This window comes from Gossypium hirsutum, chromosome A05, assembly GCF_007990345.1.
Source record: "Gossypium hirsutum isolate 1008001.06 chromosome A05, Gossypium_hirsutum_v2.1, whole genome shotgun sequence".
NCBI lineage: Eukaryota > Viridiplantae > Streptophyta > Magnoliopsida > Malvales > Malvaceae > Gossypium > Gossypium hirsutum.
Window position 1 is genome coordinate 48,809,378 of NC_053428.1, and position 18,221 is coordinate 48,827,598.

The 18,221-nt window shown below is 32.2% G+C and overlaps 1 protein-coding gene across 1 annotated transcript; it reads left to right on the forward strand.

Moving 5' to 3' along the window:
- The first annotated feature begins 255 nt into the window (after positions 1-255).
- Positions 256-3,142, forward strand: LOC107960996 (uncharacterized). The gene is made up of 6 exons (XM_016897240.2): positions 256-419; positions 559-592; positions 890-960; positions 1,672-1,810; positions 1,980-2,093; positions 2,521-3,142. Exons 1-6 carry the CDS (start codon positions 256-258, stop codon positions 2,710-2,712), a joined length of 714 nt encoding a protein of 237 aa, XP_016752729.1. The 3' UTR covers positions 2,713-3,142.
- The last annotated feature ends 15,079 nt before the right edge of the window (positions 3,143-18,221 follow it).

The window sequence follows — 18,221 nt, forward strand, 5'->3', positions numbered from 1 at the left end:
GATATGCTTTAATTTTTTTCTAATTTTTCCATTATTTGGAGGGTACTATTCCTATACGCATACCCAAATTAGCGTAAGAGTATCAAACATAAGTACTTAAAGAAAAATGAAGAGTGTCATATATTAGCACTTGATCCCAACATTGCTTCTTTGTACACAGGTTAGCACAAAAATTGCACCTTACGCTCTTCTTCCAACCATTGCCAGCAAGTTTTTGCTGGCAGCTAAAACTTTTTTCGCTTTCTTTCGAGGATCATGAGTCCCAATGCACTAAGACATAGTAAAGCCTTAGAGGGTTTGCATGGGGTGCAAGTGTTTCCTCATTCACAATCTGCATTAGAGGAGATTAACCAACAAGGGGATTTCCAATCCAGTCATGATAAATCATTCATTACAGCAAATCAACCACTATTGATGCAGTAAGTTAAAGCAATAAATATCTATTAGTGTTGATCTGTTTAAATCTTATCTTATCAATTTATTTCTAGAAAGCCTCGTGAATGCACTAGTTTTGCCTGTGATTTCAATATAATATACTTGCTTAAACCTGTTTTTCAGGGTATGGCAACAGAGACCAGCTTGTTTAAGGCCTGTAAGATGTTGTATGCAAGGTATGGCAATAAGTACTAATGACATTCATTTTTCTCGAAGTAATTGTGACTGACTTGTTTTTGGACATGGCTATAGGGCTATGATCCTTTCAAGGAGCCTCCAAATACAAGAAAAAACTTAGAAAAAATCTAATATGCTTTTCTTAGACACATACCGTTTCTGACCCTCATACTTAAATTCGAGAAAAACAGTTTAAGAGTGTATGTCTTGGCTCTCAATTTTGCTATCTAAGATTCTTTGCCTATGCTAATCTTTGAAAAATTTGTTACGGGACCAGAATCTTGTGGAGACAGTTGCCAATGTGTTGACATCACTCCCCTTTATTGCTCTTGGGATCCAGGCCCCTAGGTAATATTCTCTCTAATTTGCATCATAAAAAGGATATCAATCTACCAATCTATTAATTTGCTTCTTAAAAAAGATACCAATCTATTTAATTTGCTTCTACAGTCCTCTTTAAAGCATCTGTGTTTGATATCTATGTCCGATATACTTCGAGATACGGGCATGGTTGAAAAAAGGGACCAGATTGATTCAATGGGTTGATCGGGAAGCGATTAGTCCGGCAATTCAACCATATAAATTAAACCAGAAAATTAGTGAACAGCACAGAATCAGTAAAAAATCGAAAACTGGGAATTGGAAAAAATGGGTACTAACCGGATTTTCTGGCTTTATTAATTTGGGATATTTTTCAACAAAAGAATTTGGCTTTTTTATTATGTTTCAGTTCATTTTCATCGTAGATTCTTTTTTTCCTTTTTTTTTCTTTTTTTTTTTATAAATATATGTTTCTTATTCTTCTATACTTTTTATGAAATCATCTTTTATTATTAATTTATGTTTTCTACTTTTTCTTGATAGTTGAATATCCGGGTTGAACCTGAAATTGGAGGTCTAACTGGTTGGTTGTTCAACCATGGGTATCACCATATGGGTGTGAGGATATGATTTTTCCAAGAAAACATTTTAGAAAAAGAAAAAGAATATATCCATGTCAGGCATAGATCCGAGTCTAAATAATATGTTTTAATAAAAACTGTGTTTACATGGATGCAGGAGAAATTTTAATACTAAGCTGTATGCTAATTCACTTATTGGAGTTGGAGTTGCCTCTACTTTGTATCATTCTTCTAGAGGAAAGCTGAGGAAATACTTAAGGTGGGCCGACTATACAATGATAGCCACTGCCACTGTGGTAAGTTTAAATATGCTTGTATTCCAAGTAACTTGGAATTTTTAAGCATTTTTGTTATGCGCCATTTGCAGACTTGATTAAGAATATTCATTTATTTAACGTACAAGTTGCATAGGTGCTTCGTTTTCTATTTCAAATTCTAAATTTTATAACTGTATTATTTTTACAGTGTTTATCAAGAGCTATTCGGAATGAGAACCCAAAGTTACTAATGGCAGCTACGGCTTTACTTCTACCAGTTCAGCCTTTAATGGTTTCGGCTATTCACACTGGAATGATGGAGGTAACTAGCTCTGATTAAATTTCTTGAGAAAAACTTGTTGCAATTTATTCTATTTAATTAAAACCTATAAAACTCAGAGATGGACATAACAATTTTTTTTTTATATATATTGATATTTTTATTAATATAATTAAATTTTAAATTTTAAAAATATTTTATTATCCCAATTTATATCCCAACTTCAAATGTATTAAAAAATAAATGTAATATATATTATTTTGGCGGCCACAAACCGTACAACGGACATGAAAACCACCAAAATATATAATTTTCTTTTTGGAATACATATCAATTCATGATGTATAGTTAGAACCCATTATACCTGATGTTGGCTGAATGCTTCAGCTTAACAATACAATTTGATCAAACTTGTGGGCTGAAACTGTTATTTTACTGAAAACTCTCTTTCATCCATAATCCATTACAGGTAGCATTTGCGAAAAGAGCAATAAAAGATCCAGAATTAAGGAAAGCACACAACGTGCATAAGATGTCATCACTGTTGGGAGGTGCTCTTTTCATTGCAGATGATATGTTTCCCGGGACACCTTTCCTTCATTCCGCATGGCATCTCGCAGCGGCTGTCGGTGCGGGCACCTGTAACAAGCTTCTTGAGTAGCGTGTATATACATCCCAGTTCAATTCCTATATCTTCCATTAATTCCTTGCTATTCAATTATCCTGAGAGCTGGGATCCAAACACCAGGATCAGGTTGGAACTGTGATGGGATTTTTTAGATTCAAGTATATATTCAACATGGATATATTCAGATTTTTTTCATGTGTTTGAAAGGTTATATATCTTCATGTCCATGTTTGAAATGGGTGGTTTAGGAAGAGTCAGAGAGGCATAGGCATAGGCATAGAGGCATAGAGGCATAGAGGCATAGGCAGGATGTGCTGCATTTGATTGCACTTTGAACCCAAACTGGATTTTTTTTTTCCTTTTTACCCGATTATTTGTAATTGTTTTCCCAAATCAGATGTATTGTGAATACTCATTATGGTAAAAGGCAAATAGATATGTAAAACCGGCGATTGTAATTGAATTGCCAGAAATCTTTTTCTTAACAAGCTGAGACACCATTTCTAGGAGGTAACAGTTCTGCTCGTTTTAGAAATGGATACCGTTAATTTGCAGTACTATGATTTTTTAAAGAATCTAATCGAATGATCTCACATTTAAATTTTTAGTATCATTTTAAAGATATACATTTAAATAATATTTAAATTTATTAATATTATGATATACGAAATGTAATACTTCTACCTGCAACGTTTATGTTTCAAATAAAATAATGTTACATTCGATGTGAAAGGAATCTAAAATCATATTCTAAAGAACTCCATTTTTTATAGGTTTAATATATTCATAAATTCATAAATTTTGCATAGTATAATTTTTGCTTAATTCAAAATTTGGCTGATAGCAAGTTAAATTTGTGCTTTTAATATATTTATTTTTGACTACTTTTCGAACAAGATGCTATTAAACTTGTGTTTTTTCTTATCAGGGATGAAATTGGAATGCCGAAATTCAAAATCAAACAAAATAGGCTAAATTAGAGCGAAAAACAAAGAGGAGGGCCAAATTGAAGAATTAGTAGTTGACAGGTTAAAATCAGATTTTTGAAATTGTCAACATTATATAAATAGTTTAAATTTAATATTTAATTTATATTTTTTAAAAGAAATCTTGCTAAATTTAGCATAAGGAAGGTATATAAATACTTAGTGCTAGTGGCCTTTGAGTTACGTGCTTGAGTACACATTTGGTTTGAGAATAAAATAATTCTTTTCTTTTCTCCCTTTCTACGTCACTGAAGTTTTGACATTCTGCCATTCTTTTTTCCATTTCAACACTTTGAGTAAATTGCTTCTCAAATCTCTTCCTCTTTCCACTTAGCACCATTTCCATTAAAAATCATTTCTATACGCCAACTAGCATGATTAATTTCATGCTCAATTAGTTCCCTTTTAGTTTTAGCCCAGTTATCGCTTCGACAAAACAATCGTGAGATATAAACTCACGCTAAAAACTTTTCAACACAGTATTCGCTATCTCTTCAGTATATGGGATAATATAAATTTGTTTCTTAAAGTCAACTCAGTTTCAATTCAATAAGTGCGCGTTGAGTTGGAATTGTTTGGTGTATAGTTAGGAAGTCGAGTCAATTGTACTGTATTCGAATTCTTGCAAACAAATTGGTGTGTCTAGGTGGGAAACGGTTAGTTGGATTCCGTCAAGGGATATAGTGATTGAATTTAAATGACCCACATGGTTGAGGCCATTGATTCGAGTCGGGCTTTTCAGATTGCAAGACTGTGGAAATCTTAAATTATGGGCACGAGTCACATGGTTAGAAATTCGGCAAGAATCAGTTTACAGGTAGTATCAGAACTGACTACACAAGGAAACGTTGAATGTCGAGACATTCTTGGTCGCTATAACCAACTTATCGTTTTGAAGGGAAAATCTATTTTTTGAAAACTGCAATAGAAACTTTTGGTTGCATATTTAAATCTTTAGTATAATGTTAAACATATTAAAAAAATATGCATTTAGATAGTATTTAAATTTATTAATATTATGATATATGATATGTGAGACTCCAACCTGAGATGTTGAGGTTTTGCAGGTTTCAAATAAAAGAATGTTTCATTCGATACGAACGGAATCTAAAATCATATTCCAAAGAACTCCATTATCTATAGGTTTAGTATATTCATAAATTCATAAATTTCGAACACTATAATTTTGGTTTAATTTATTATTTGATCTTTAAAATATATATATTTTTTAATTTGGTGTCTAAATTTTTTTGGTCCTAATTTGATACTTAAAATATGCCTCCATTATATTTTTTTAGTCTAATTTTTAGACGTTAAAAAGAATTCTTATAACCAATCACAAAGTGCTACATGGTGTCACTATGTAAAACAAATATTTTCTTTCAGTAGATGTATATACACATTAAAAATGAAAAAGAATAGAAAAAAATAAATATATATAGTTTAGAAATATATATAATCCAAAAAAACATACAAAATATAAAAACAAAATTTACAAAAGTATATATGATAATTGAAAAGAAATTAGTTGAAATTAATCATATTTATTAAAAAAATAAAAAAATTGTAAAAATCATAAAAAATTGTAAACATTTTTAAAAAGTTTCTGAAATAATTTTATTACAAAATTCTAAAATATATAATTATAAAATTCTAAAAAGGTATTTAAATGTCAAGGTTTCTAGTTTTGATTTAACTGTCTTTATTAATGTATTATTATTTTTGCTGAGTATTGATACACAATCCATGTAACCATGAGTTAGGTGTGTAAAGGACATATTATCTCTATAGGCAATTTTATTAATCCAAAAATTTTGATAGTTGAACCCCTATAGGAAATATGAAAACAAAGAGATGGTCTCTTTCCTTAGGAGAACCAACTCTTCTACAAGCTTTACCTCCAATAATTTCCAATAATCTGATCAAACCTCTAATAACACTATCAATGAACAACAAGAATATTATGAAAATGTTCCCTGAAAGTGTGATAATTGGACTCTTCCAAGAGTTCCAACAAGCCAAATTTATATATATATAAGAAAAAAAAACAACATTCAAAACTTTAAATGTCTTTTGTAGTTATGTTATAAAAACAAAAGAAAAAAAGTTTACCTATCTAAAACGAATATGACACTATCCAATTATTAAATAGGGTTATTATTGATAAACTTAAAAAACAAAATTATAATTAATGTCACTAAAAGCACTTCAATTCTAATTGTCTTAAGGAACCAAAGACACGTAATGTTTTATAATTCTTTACTAGGAACAGTTGAAACAAAACTATGTACTGGCACAATACACTTTAATTGCTTCCTAAATTTTATGGTTTCATTAAATGATAAAAATATTTTAAAATCTTTAACCATTCAAATTCATACTCATAATTACAAAATGCATCCTAGATTTGAAGTGTTAATGTTAGTCTATCGGCTCCATTTCAAAGCCATGTATTCTGTAACACCAAGGTTTTAATCCAAAGACCAAAAGGAAAAAATTGTTTTAATAGAAACAGACACCGCAAGATCCCATGCCATAATTCAAAAAATAATACAATGGCATGAAATCAATCTCCCTACCAAGTGGAGGCTAGAAGGTGCTACAGATCTTGTTGCCCCAACCCCTATTAGAAACACTTCATTAAGTGAAATTTCTCAACACCTAGATGGCATGGCTGAATTAATATTTAATAGGTCACCTAGAATACCCCGAAGGCATTCTTTTGAAGTACAAAGTACAAGTACAACCTTTAAACAGTTACAGATAGAAGAAGAATCAAATCCTGAAACACAAAGAACAAATTTAGGACTGCTAAAACCTCTATCGCTTCCATCCCAACAACATTTAGAACCAATTTACAAGGAATAGATAATTCTTTAAATATAGCCCAACCTATTTATGCCAGACAGGAAGAGAGTCCCCAAAATTCACTTAATTGTCTCCAACATACTCATCAATGACTAATAATGCCAGACTAGAAGAAAATTTAGAAATTTTTGTACTAGAAAAATATTTTGAGATCAATAAATAATATTGTAGAAAGCACTTCTATTCTAACAAGAATTAAAAAAAAGATTAAAAAGTATGATAATGAGAAAGAAGGCATTTTCCAAAAGTATTACAAATTTATGAACATTCATAAAATTCATTTAAATTTTTTTGAATGGTTTGAAGAATATTTTTGGGAATCTATCAATACAATCAAAATTAATACTAGATGACAATCAAATAGAGGAGAAGTTGAATCTCAACTATTGGATCTGGTGCCCTAAATGCAGTATTTTCGTCTAAGTACACTTGTAATTTTTCGAATAGATTGGTTAATAAAATTATTAATGAACTAAATTAATACTTTTCATATTATTCTCATATTATTTTTGCCTGTGAAGCAAAATGGAAGCAAATGTTGCTCATTGGTTGTCTAATGTTTAAACTAATACTAAGCGGTATTACGTGGTCGGATTGTAATATGAAAAGACAACTTATATTAGTAGATGAACCTAAACATGTTCTTAGTCTAATTGGAAATGAGCAAATCGATTGAAAGATAAATATGTCGTCTATCAAGTCCAATTGGAGAGATGCTTATCTTGGGTATTGGAGTAGATGACTCCCAAAAGATAGAGACATAGATGTGACTGACTAGTCTGACAACACATCAAATTGGACCCCAGAAGAATATATCCTTAATCTGTTTGTGGGGTTATTAACTTGTTATATTCATAGTGTGGCATACCTAAATCCTGAGTGGATGATGGATTATGTATAAGTGACTCGTACACTTTGATGTAAGTAAAAGCTTGAGTTCGAATAGATAAGGAACCGAAAGCTAGTGCGTTGGGTGTACGACTTCTACAGTATGTAATGCCATTCACAACAGTTGAATTCATAGCCCAAAATGTGGGTAAATGATATCCTCTTGTTGGCATTACATGGTTGATGAAAAGTAAACGTGATCATAGGTCGTTCGTCTTTTTGATGGATGGCTTGATCATTATTTGATAGTGGTTGACTTTTCATGAAGGAAGATGTAATGATTACCATGAGATAAAATTGGATCATATTGGGAGAATGAATAGTATCGCAAAAATATTAAAGATATTCTATGAGGGTAACACACTTATGACAAAGTCATTGAACAAGCACTAATTGAGCTACTTTCGTAATGGTAGGCCGTTAGGGAGAACTCAATCACGATATTATAGTGGAATGACCTCGTGACTAAATGAGTTTATAATTAATAGATGAAAAGTTGGAACTTGCTTATAAATCATTTGAGTCTCAATTGCATATGTCCAATCGATCTGTATGCTAGCTCGTTGAAACCAGAAATGAATTGCGTGTTGAATCAAAATGAACATAATGAATAGAAATGGAGAAATGGATAACATTTAGAAAATGAAAGTGGTTTTCTCAAAATGTAAATGAAAATGAGCAATGAATTCATTTAGAAATGAACAATGAATTCTCAAAAATGATCAAAAGATTAAGTTTGTGTTTTTGAGTTATTTTAAAGCCCAAAAATGAAAATAAACCATACGATCATAGTGAACAAGTTGAATGGTGAAATATTAAATATATTTTCTAAGAAATTTTATCATAAGTAAAATCGTCATAATTTTATCAAGGTAAAATTGAGATGAGAAAATTATTTAATATTGAAGTTTATTTTGGGATATTGAAAAACAAAATCGGGTTGAATCAAATTACAAAGTATTAGGTCAAAAAGCCCAAGAAATATTTGTAATTGGACCCTATATGAGATAGGCCCAAAATTCTTTCATGGAATTTGAAGGGGTAGCAACCCTAGTAGGAATCCTAGGGGTGTACCGCCCACCCTAATCCTAATCTAAGTAGAGAGTGTTTTTCTGTTGGAAATAAATTTCTATAATTTAACAAAGGTTCTACCTTCTCTTCTTTTAAACAGATGGCACCAGTAGGGCTATTTACATAATTTTAAGATATCGTTATTCTACCTGAAAATAGAGAGTCTTTTATTTTATAAGAATTAAATATATTTTTTGGAATAACAATTCTGTTGGTTTCTATTTGAGAAGAGAATGTTTGTTTTCAACCCAAAAGAATAGAAAATTATTTCTAGTTTATGTGATTGATTCAATTTGATCGAGCTTACATTCAAGGCTATTTGTGGAACAAGAATAGCGGAGAAGACCGTTTGGTTGAAAGCCGGGGATGACATGGATTTGTCTATCCAAAATCACTGGTATGATTTCAGCATAGGATTTATTGCTATAAATATCACAAATCAGATTGGTTTTCAAAATTTTTATTTTTCATTGTGCAAGAAAACCATTTTCAAACCGAATTTTTTCCAACATCCCTTTTAACGAAGGTTCAATATCTTCATAAAATTAGTGGAATGAAGTCAAGCCCTTTAAGAAGGAGAGCTCCTCATGTAGGAGAACAAATCTCATCAAAAGATATTAAAATGTTAGTAGACTAAATCTCATAAAAATAGTGGAATGTTTGTTTTCACCCCAAAAGAAAAGAAAATTATTTCTAGTTTATGTGTTTGATTCGATTTGATCGAGCTCACGCTCAAGGCTATTTGTGGAACAAGAATAGCGGAGAAGACCGTTTGGTTGAAAGCTGGAGACAATATTCATTCGTTTATCCAAAATCACAGGTACGATTTCAGTATAGGGTTTATTGCTAAAATATCACAAATCAGATTGGTTTTCAAAATTTTTATTTTCCATTATGAAAGAAAACCATTTTCAAACCGGATTTTTTCCAACACCCCTTTTAACGAAGGTTCAATATCTTCATAAAAATGGTGGAATAAAATGAAGCCCTTTAAGAAGGAGAGCTCCTCATGTAGAAGAACAAATCTCATCAAAAGATATTAAAATGTTAGTAGAACAAAATAACTATTCCAATCTTAGTCTTCATACAATAGGAAAGCAATTCGATTATATTGAAAATTTGGTAGAAAGCCAACTAATTAGGAAAGAATCGATAAAAGAAATTTTTGAAAAATATTTTAAAGAATCAATATTTACACCATATGAAATACTAAAGTCTTTCCAAAAACTCCAAAATCATTTCTTAACAGAAATAAAAAAGTCTTGATGATTTGGAAGGTTGCAAGTATGAATAAGTAGCCCAAGATACCCTAATGCAAGCTCAAGACTCAGTTAACACATTATACCAATCTTCCCAATCTGCATCTGACCAGTTAGATGAATAAAAAATTAACAAAATGGCTTGGAAAGAACCAAAAAGATTACATTACCCAAAAATTATTGCACTTGATCTTAATATAAAAGAAAACTCTATTTTCCAAAATAAATACAATGTTAACACTATAACACCCCAAACCCAATCCAATGAACCATATCTGAATCTTGGGTGCTACAACCTCTAATACATAAGAAACTTAACTCTATTTACAAAAATTACAATTGATTTGAACTACTTACTTACAAGACTTCATAATACAATACATAATTATAAACATTGAAGAATTTCAGCTATAATACATAGGGAATTCGATTACAAATATTACTAAAATAATTTCCTAGTCTAGCGTGTTATCCCAATTCAAGGATTTCTATGTGCCAAATAGACTCGATCACACCATCAAAGCTTACTCTGTATGCATAATAATTCGATATGTCACTTATTGGACGTAATCCTGGCATTGTTTCCCCAAGACATAGCCTCACATTCAATCCAAAATAGAAAACACAATTCATATAAGTTCATGAGAACTTAATGAGAAATAGTTATTTATACATTGGTCATTGATTTCCATAAACGGGCAGATAGCCTATCACCATCAGCTCATTTTATTCAATCTTTAGCTGTTTGTCACCAGGAATAGTTTACCATTAATGAAGCATAATTCGTCCTTTTATCTACTATATCCTGGTCAATTTCCCCTTAGCAATGTTTCTTCAATGGCTTCATCCTTTCAAAACTTTATCCTTTCATACTTATCTTAATCATGATTCCCTTACTCAATACTCTTCGAAAAACAATGTTTGAATTTGCTTTGCTTTCCTTACCTTATCTTTCTTTGACTACGCTTTTTCTTACGGTTCATTGATAGATACCTTTCATCAAGCGATTAGATGTAAACTTTGCCCATACTTTGAATTCGCCATATGCTCTGGTGCATTCCAGTTTCTCTGTTCTTTTTTTTAAAACCATGGAGGATACGTCATAACATTTTAGACGAAGCTCAACACAAGTGAAGCTCATTAGAATATCTCATTGAAGGTGTAACATGATACACCATAGGGGTTTTTCCTTCTAAGTTCACTACAACTATCGTTCCTTCAGAGTTTGCTATGATTATCATTTCTTTTACAACTATTGTTCTTTCAGAGTTTGCTATGATTATTGGTCCTTTCTCTCAAGGTCTATAACAGAGGCATTTCCTTCTGATGGTTGCCATAAAGGTCATTCTTTAGAATGCAACACAAGGGCATTCCCTTCATAGATCTTCATGGAGGCTTCTTTTTCATAGATAGCCACAAAAGCTTCCTTTTCATAGCTCGCCTCAAATGTTTCCTTTTCATAGCTCGCCTCAAATGTTTCCTTTTCATAGATCGTTACAAAGGCTTCTTTTTTCTGGCATGCTCACTATAGGGATTCACCTAAGCTTACATTTCATGAGGTTTGCCCCTCATCGTCCTAGATCACACAGAGGGCCCTTTGGGTAATCGCCTTCCTTTAGTTCTTTCCATATGATGCTTTAACCTAGTTATGGTCTTACACGATATGGTTCCATGGACTTTTTCCTTTCATAATCGTGTTTAATGTCCCAACGGACCCTTTTAGATGACTCCGCGAAGACAAACACAAACTCATCATGCTCAGACCCACTCTCATCAGAACATATCGAATAGTAGACAACTAAGATGCATGTGCACAATCCAGACATCCAGTTGTATCTATACTTCATATCAGCCTACTTGAACTCAATAGATATCTATAAAATATGCATATCATTCCCAACAAACATTAGCACGGTAATAAACATACTTCAATAATCACACACGGGTCACATACATATCATATTGTAACATTGTAAAGCTCAGGTTTATGCAAGTGAACACAATCATTATCAAGTAATAAGTAAGTATCGAGTTATCGTCTCCACAGGGATTGTATTTGTGCTAAGTCAATTAACTTGTAAAATGATATTAACAATTTGATAAATAAAAACAATATAATTGAGAAGTGATGATTAAAATATATTAAACTAAATGTAATGATTCCTGAAGTGATTTATCCTAACATGTAACTATATGAATGAAATAGATTTTAGCAGAATTAACACAATAAGCAACAATTATAACATAAATAAGCTAGGACAATTATTTTTATTAAACTCAAATTATTATCAACATGCTTATTAACATTCGGAAAAACATTCCATGGCAACTCGATCTTTCATGAGTTGCCACATTAGGTCCTTTTAGAATCCTTTACTTAGTAAATACGCATTTTATTGATCCTTATTTACTAAGGGTTTCTTAATATTCGTGCCAAGTAACAGGGACGTATTAGGTTTGAAATAGTTTAATCACACAAATCTAAAAACTATACAGATAACAGAGCCTGGTTAGGGTTGTTATGCAACCTACAATTTAATTGGGTTAGGATCTAAATTGAGCATGCATATTTCAATTATGTGTCCATTAGCTGTCGTCTGGTTAGGATCGCTTAGCTAATTCAGGTGCATTACAATTACGGATGAATGAAATATAGACTTGATTTTAATTGAACACATGATTGATTGAGGCACAAATATTATAAGCATGAATCAAATAAATATTATTCAATCAAAATAATCATCCTAGCTTAAATAAAATTAAGCTATCATTGCTATAAAAAAGAACAATAAACACATAGCAAACATTCTTGAGTTAAGTTAAATAAAAGAAAGGTTAAACCCAAATCAAAGTGGCTGTCACCCAAGACTCTGACTGACGAGGGCTCCTTCGTTCCTTCACTTCGCTCCTTTGCTGATGGCTCTCCGAGGTGGCCGATCAAAGGCTCTTTAAGAGGATAATTTGCTAAAAATCTTTATGCAAAGATGATGATAGGTGTGAGGGTTAAGAGAGTTAAGAGAGGAGAGAATGATGAATGAGTAAGGGATGATTAAGGGATGAGAGATGATTAGAAAAGTGAGAAATGGGGTCTTATTTATAGGTGAGGCAAGGGAGCTAGTTTGCTAAAAATAGGAGTGTCCATCTTTTGCAAATTCATCCAAGGGTGACCGACCATGATTTGTGGAAATGTGGCTGATTTTTGCTTGATTTAAGTACCACAACATCATCAGGATCAAGACTCGATCAATTGCAAATCTCCGGGTAAATCCCCAATTTATTCAACTCTTCAAGGACATTGTCTAATTAAACCAAAATTTAATTTATGAATATCCACATGTAGCCGAATTTTGGGTGGACTTGGTCCTCCATTTGGATGTTTTTGTAATCAACATAAAGCTCTCAGACCTGTCCAAAAATAGTAGATAATTTAGAGGACAAAAGACTATAATTTGACAACTTCAATTAGTCAATTTACTTAATTAATTAAAACCCAATTTATTAATGAAATATATTAAAATAAATTATTAAATATAATTTTATATTTTATTATTTAATTTAATCATGCATGGCCCACTTTATATCTTGAAAATATAATATGCTCAAATTAATATAAAAGAAGTCATTTTCTGCATGAAAACTATATAATAAAGCATAAAATCACATTTTAATAATTTCTATGTCCCAATTTCATATTTTCATATATTTCATTAATTTATTAAGAAATTTTAAGTAAAAACGTGACGAATTATATAGGAAAAATCCTATATATTTTTCAGTTTACACACCCCCAATCTTAAATCATTGCTCGTCCCGAGTAATGTTCATGTACAACACAAGGTTTCGCTAAAGAAAAATTGCTAAAAGTGTAAGCAGCATCAATCCTTGCCCCATAATCATGTATTAATAAATTCATGCTCATAGATCTTCTTTATTAACAAGCAAATCATACGCAAACATTTTGAAAATTTTATACTAAGTTTCAAGATATGCCAACATGAATCATAGTATGTATATATGCCATAGCCATAGATAATATTATTCATGCAACATAATTTCTCATCAATCAAGCAATAGAATCATAAGTATTATTTATGATCTTCATATGTTGAACTTAGAACTCTCTCCACTAATGTAGGCAACGTAATCATCAAATCAATAGGTCTTTTATAATGTTGTAATGGGGCTCAGTTAAAGGTAGGGATTTTAAGAGATGAGACATTTCGGTTTCAAAATCTTAACCTTTAATTTTGCCTTGGATTTCTCGAAATTTATCCTTTTTCTTTGAGTGATCCTTTGGAATACCCCCAAACTTATTTTGAACTCATGCTCATACATTTTTTCTTTATGGAAACTGAGCAAACTTTTGTTTGCTCTTTCTTTTTCTTCTTTTTTTTTTTAAGCATGAGCACATACATCTTTATGAAAATTTACTCAAATGAGCACATACATGAAAATTTCCTCAAATATTGATTCCCAAGACAACTTTAGTTAAGATAGTTGCACAAATTTAGGATAACTTTTAAAAAGATGGTAATTGGCTTATAATGCAGGTTCATTGCAAACAAAACCGGCTTTTAAGCTTGAAATTTTAGTTTCAAGGGTCTAATATCGTAGGGTTGGCTTGAAAAGGCTCAAACGGTCCAAAGAAATAGTGCCTATATCATTTTATATTTTTATGTCCCCTAGGATTTCGCCTCAAGAAAGTTATTAAGTCAATTCTAAAGATATAAACCTTCATACATGTCTAATCTTAAAAGAAACTAAGTTTTCATGGAAAACATTACTTAAGACTGGGATCATACAATCATTCCATTCATCATGATAATATACAATCACTCAGATAAAATCATCATTCATGCTCGCATACAAGCTTTCTTATTAACAAAAAATTTCTCTAAACATTCATTTATTAAAACATACTCATGAAAGAAATGATTGAAATATACTTGAAAATTTTAAAGATTTTGAGCAATTATTTACCTTACCTCCCTTTAAAAAAAAGCAATGTTCTCATTGCAAGAACAAAGTAATGAATGAAAACTAAACACCAGGTAGGGTTAAAAAGAAAGAGAGGTGAGTCATTAAGACTGCTTAAATACCAAGTCTTTCCTCATAATTCAATTCTAGACATGTTCATTTCCATTACCACATCACTTAGTCTTTTTCTTTTTAAAGAAACATTTATTCATGCTTGTTATGTTTTATTTTGCAGAAATTAAATCCTAGTTACCGAAGAAACAAATTCTTAAAGATCTAAAATAAATAAATAAAAAGACAAGAATCCCCTCTTTTATTTTTCTGACTCATTCCCTTTAACTTTTTCAGCTCCATCTCCGCTTGTATAATCAGTATCTTCCATCCATGTTTCAAAGATAGCATCTGAGAACTCAGGAAAAAAAGTGTTAGGGATATTCTTGAAAGTATTTCGAATCGAATCATCTCTAATTTTTGCATATTTCCAGTAAGTTTGTTATTGATTGTGCATGAACTTGCACATAACATTGACAACTCTAATCTCCTTGAAGTACTTGCAAAAGTTGGCATGGGAGTTGTATATTCAGGTTCAACACTTAGCTTGACTGGTTCTTCTTCTGGCTTAACCCCTGGTTCAGGGTTTTTAGATCCTTCAACTGGTTTAGGACTGTTTGGTTCCTTATCATATTCTTCTTCTTTAGTGGCTGTAACTGATTCAGTTTCAGTTTCATCTTTTTGACTCCTCAGTATCTAGCTCAGTTGGTTCTTATTGCTCACATTGATTCAGCTCATGCACCTTCTCTACTAACCTTTCAAGATCATGACTTGTAATGCACCCTTGGACATATTTCCCCTTCAAATTTGCTTGTGTTTTAATACGGGCCCTTAAGCAAAGTGAAGTGATTAATGATGGGAAATAAGCACTTCCTGTCTTCTTTTTAGCACAACCATAAATCTCCTTGAAAATAATTTTTCGAACATTAATGGACTTTTCTGTCAAGATGGCATATTACAAGAGCATTCCTTCCAACGAGATGGTGGAACTATGTGAGATAGGCATAAAACTGTAGCGAACAAAATAAAACCATACATTTGATACTGGTTTTAGGTATTCCCTGGGGCAAGAATGGCTTCCATACTTTCTTATAATCCATTGGGATCCCGAATTTGCCACAACGTCAAGTACTTTTGAAGAAAATCCCAATTTATGTTGTTCATTATAGGGTAGTACTCATCTTCTTCAACATCAAGTAAGTTAAACAAATCATTGATGGACTTAGAAGTAAGAGGTACCCTTTTCTTCCGAACGATGACCTCAGTAGCACCTTGTGTGGTCAAACTTGCATGAACTCTCGAACTAGTTTATCATCGGGAAGTGAACGAGCATCACAAAATTGTTCCCACTTGAGAGCATTGATTGTCTTTCTAATTGGCACCGGGACAACTATCAAATCATTACTTTTCAAGTTAAAACCTTTTTCCGGTATCATTAGTTGATGCTTGAAAATTGAATCAAATCTCTCTTTCAATTCTTCATTAATCACAATCGGGTCTTCAGGAGTAGCCTTCGACGATCTAGTTCTTTTGCAAGACATAATATTTTCCTGAAAATTCAGCAAAGTTCTTCTTACAGGGAAAAAAGAGAAATAGGCAAGTGGGTAGGATCTACTTCGGCAAACCTTGCGACGGTGAAGAGGTTGTGGCGACGAAGGCAGCGTGCAGTAGCAATGGTGGTGTGCGGGGGGATAGCGACTACGTGTGGCAGTGACGTTGATGCTTCAGTGATCTCTTTGCAGCGATTATAGGAGATTTCGGCAAAAGGGGAGGAGAACTAGGGTTTCTTTCAGGATTTGAGGTTGATGGCACAAGAGAAAAGTTTAAGTATTTTTGGGGTTTAAGCAAATAGCTTTGAGGGATATGAAAAATAATAGAATGAAGAGGGGTTTATATAGGGAAAAATTAAGGCAACATGTAGCAAAAACTTAGCTATATTAGGGTTACTTGGGCGGCAAGCAATGGAAGTGGTGGTAATAAGTGTGTAGTTTTCCCTCTTTTTGCTGTCTTGGGCCTCAAGTTCAGACTGTATCTTACTAAAAAAAATTGATTAGTACTTGGGCCAAATTTGACCCCCTTTATTAACATAAAAATTTAAAATTTAAACAAAACAAATGAAACTAAAAAAAATTTAAATCTTAATTAGAAAATTTCTACTCAAAAAATTATATTAAATAAATTCCCAGGAAAGGTTGGAGGGGTCACAGTGGTCCCGCTTAAGTTTCAATCTCCTTAGACAGAATTAATTAAATGTACTAAATTAAGAAAATAAATCCTAATTATTTATTTATTTACAAAACAAGTTTATGAAAAATTAAGGGTCTGTTAATTTGAACAATGATTCAACTTGATAGATGGTATAAGGTCCTTTCCATCGGGATTTCAGCTTCCCAAAAAATAACTTCAGCCTTGAATTAAACAACAAAACCTTCTGACCTTCTTTAAAATCGCGATGTCGTATATGACTTTCATGCCATCTTTTTTATCTTTCTTTGTACATTTTGGCATTCTCATAGGAAAACAACCTCAGCTTTTCCAACTCATCCAATTGCAACATCCTTCTCTCACCGGCTTGCTTAAGATCAAAATTTAACTTCTTCAAAGCTCAGTGAGCTTTATTCTCCAACTCTAATGGTAAATAACATGCCTTCCCAAAAACCAACCGATAAGGAGTCATTCTTAATGGTGTCTTAAATGTTGTTCGATAGGGCCATAATGCATCATCGAGCCTTGGAGACCAATCTTTTCTGTTGAGGCGTACTAACTTTTCAAGGATACCTTTGATTTCACAGTTCACTCTTTCAACTTGCCCATTGGACTAGGGGTGATAAGCAGTAGCAATCTTGTACTTTATATCATATTTGTCAAGCAGCCACTTAAGCCACTTGTTCACAAAATGAGAACCTTCATCATTAATAATAGCTCTTGATGTCCCAAATCATGTAAACACATGCTTATTTAGGAATCGCATCATTTTTAGGGTATGCGTCAACTTCAACCCACTTGGATACATAGTCCACAACAACTAAGATGTATTTATTCCCATACAAAGAAAGAAACGAGCCTAAAAAGTTAATGCCCCATACGTCGAATAATTCAATCTCTAAAATATTTGTTAAGGGCATTTTATTCCTCCTTAATATGTTTTCGCTCCTTTGGCATCTATCACAATTCTTCATATAGGCATAAGCATCTTTAAATAGTGTAAACCAAAAGAACCTGCTTGCAAAACCTTAGCTGCAGTACGTGCACTACAAAAGTGTCCCCCACTTGGAGATGAATGGCAATGATATAAGATATCAGCAATCTCATTTTCAGCTACACACTTTCAGATTATATTATCTGCACACTGTTTAAACAAGAACGGGTCTTCCCAAAAATAATACCGATTATCATGAAGGAATTTCTTCCTTTGTTGGTATGTCATTTCTTGAGGTATTAT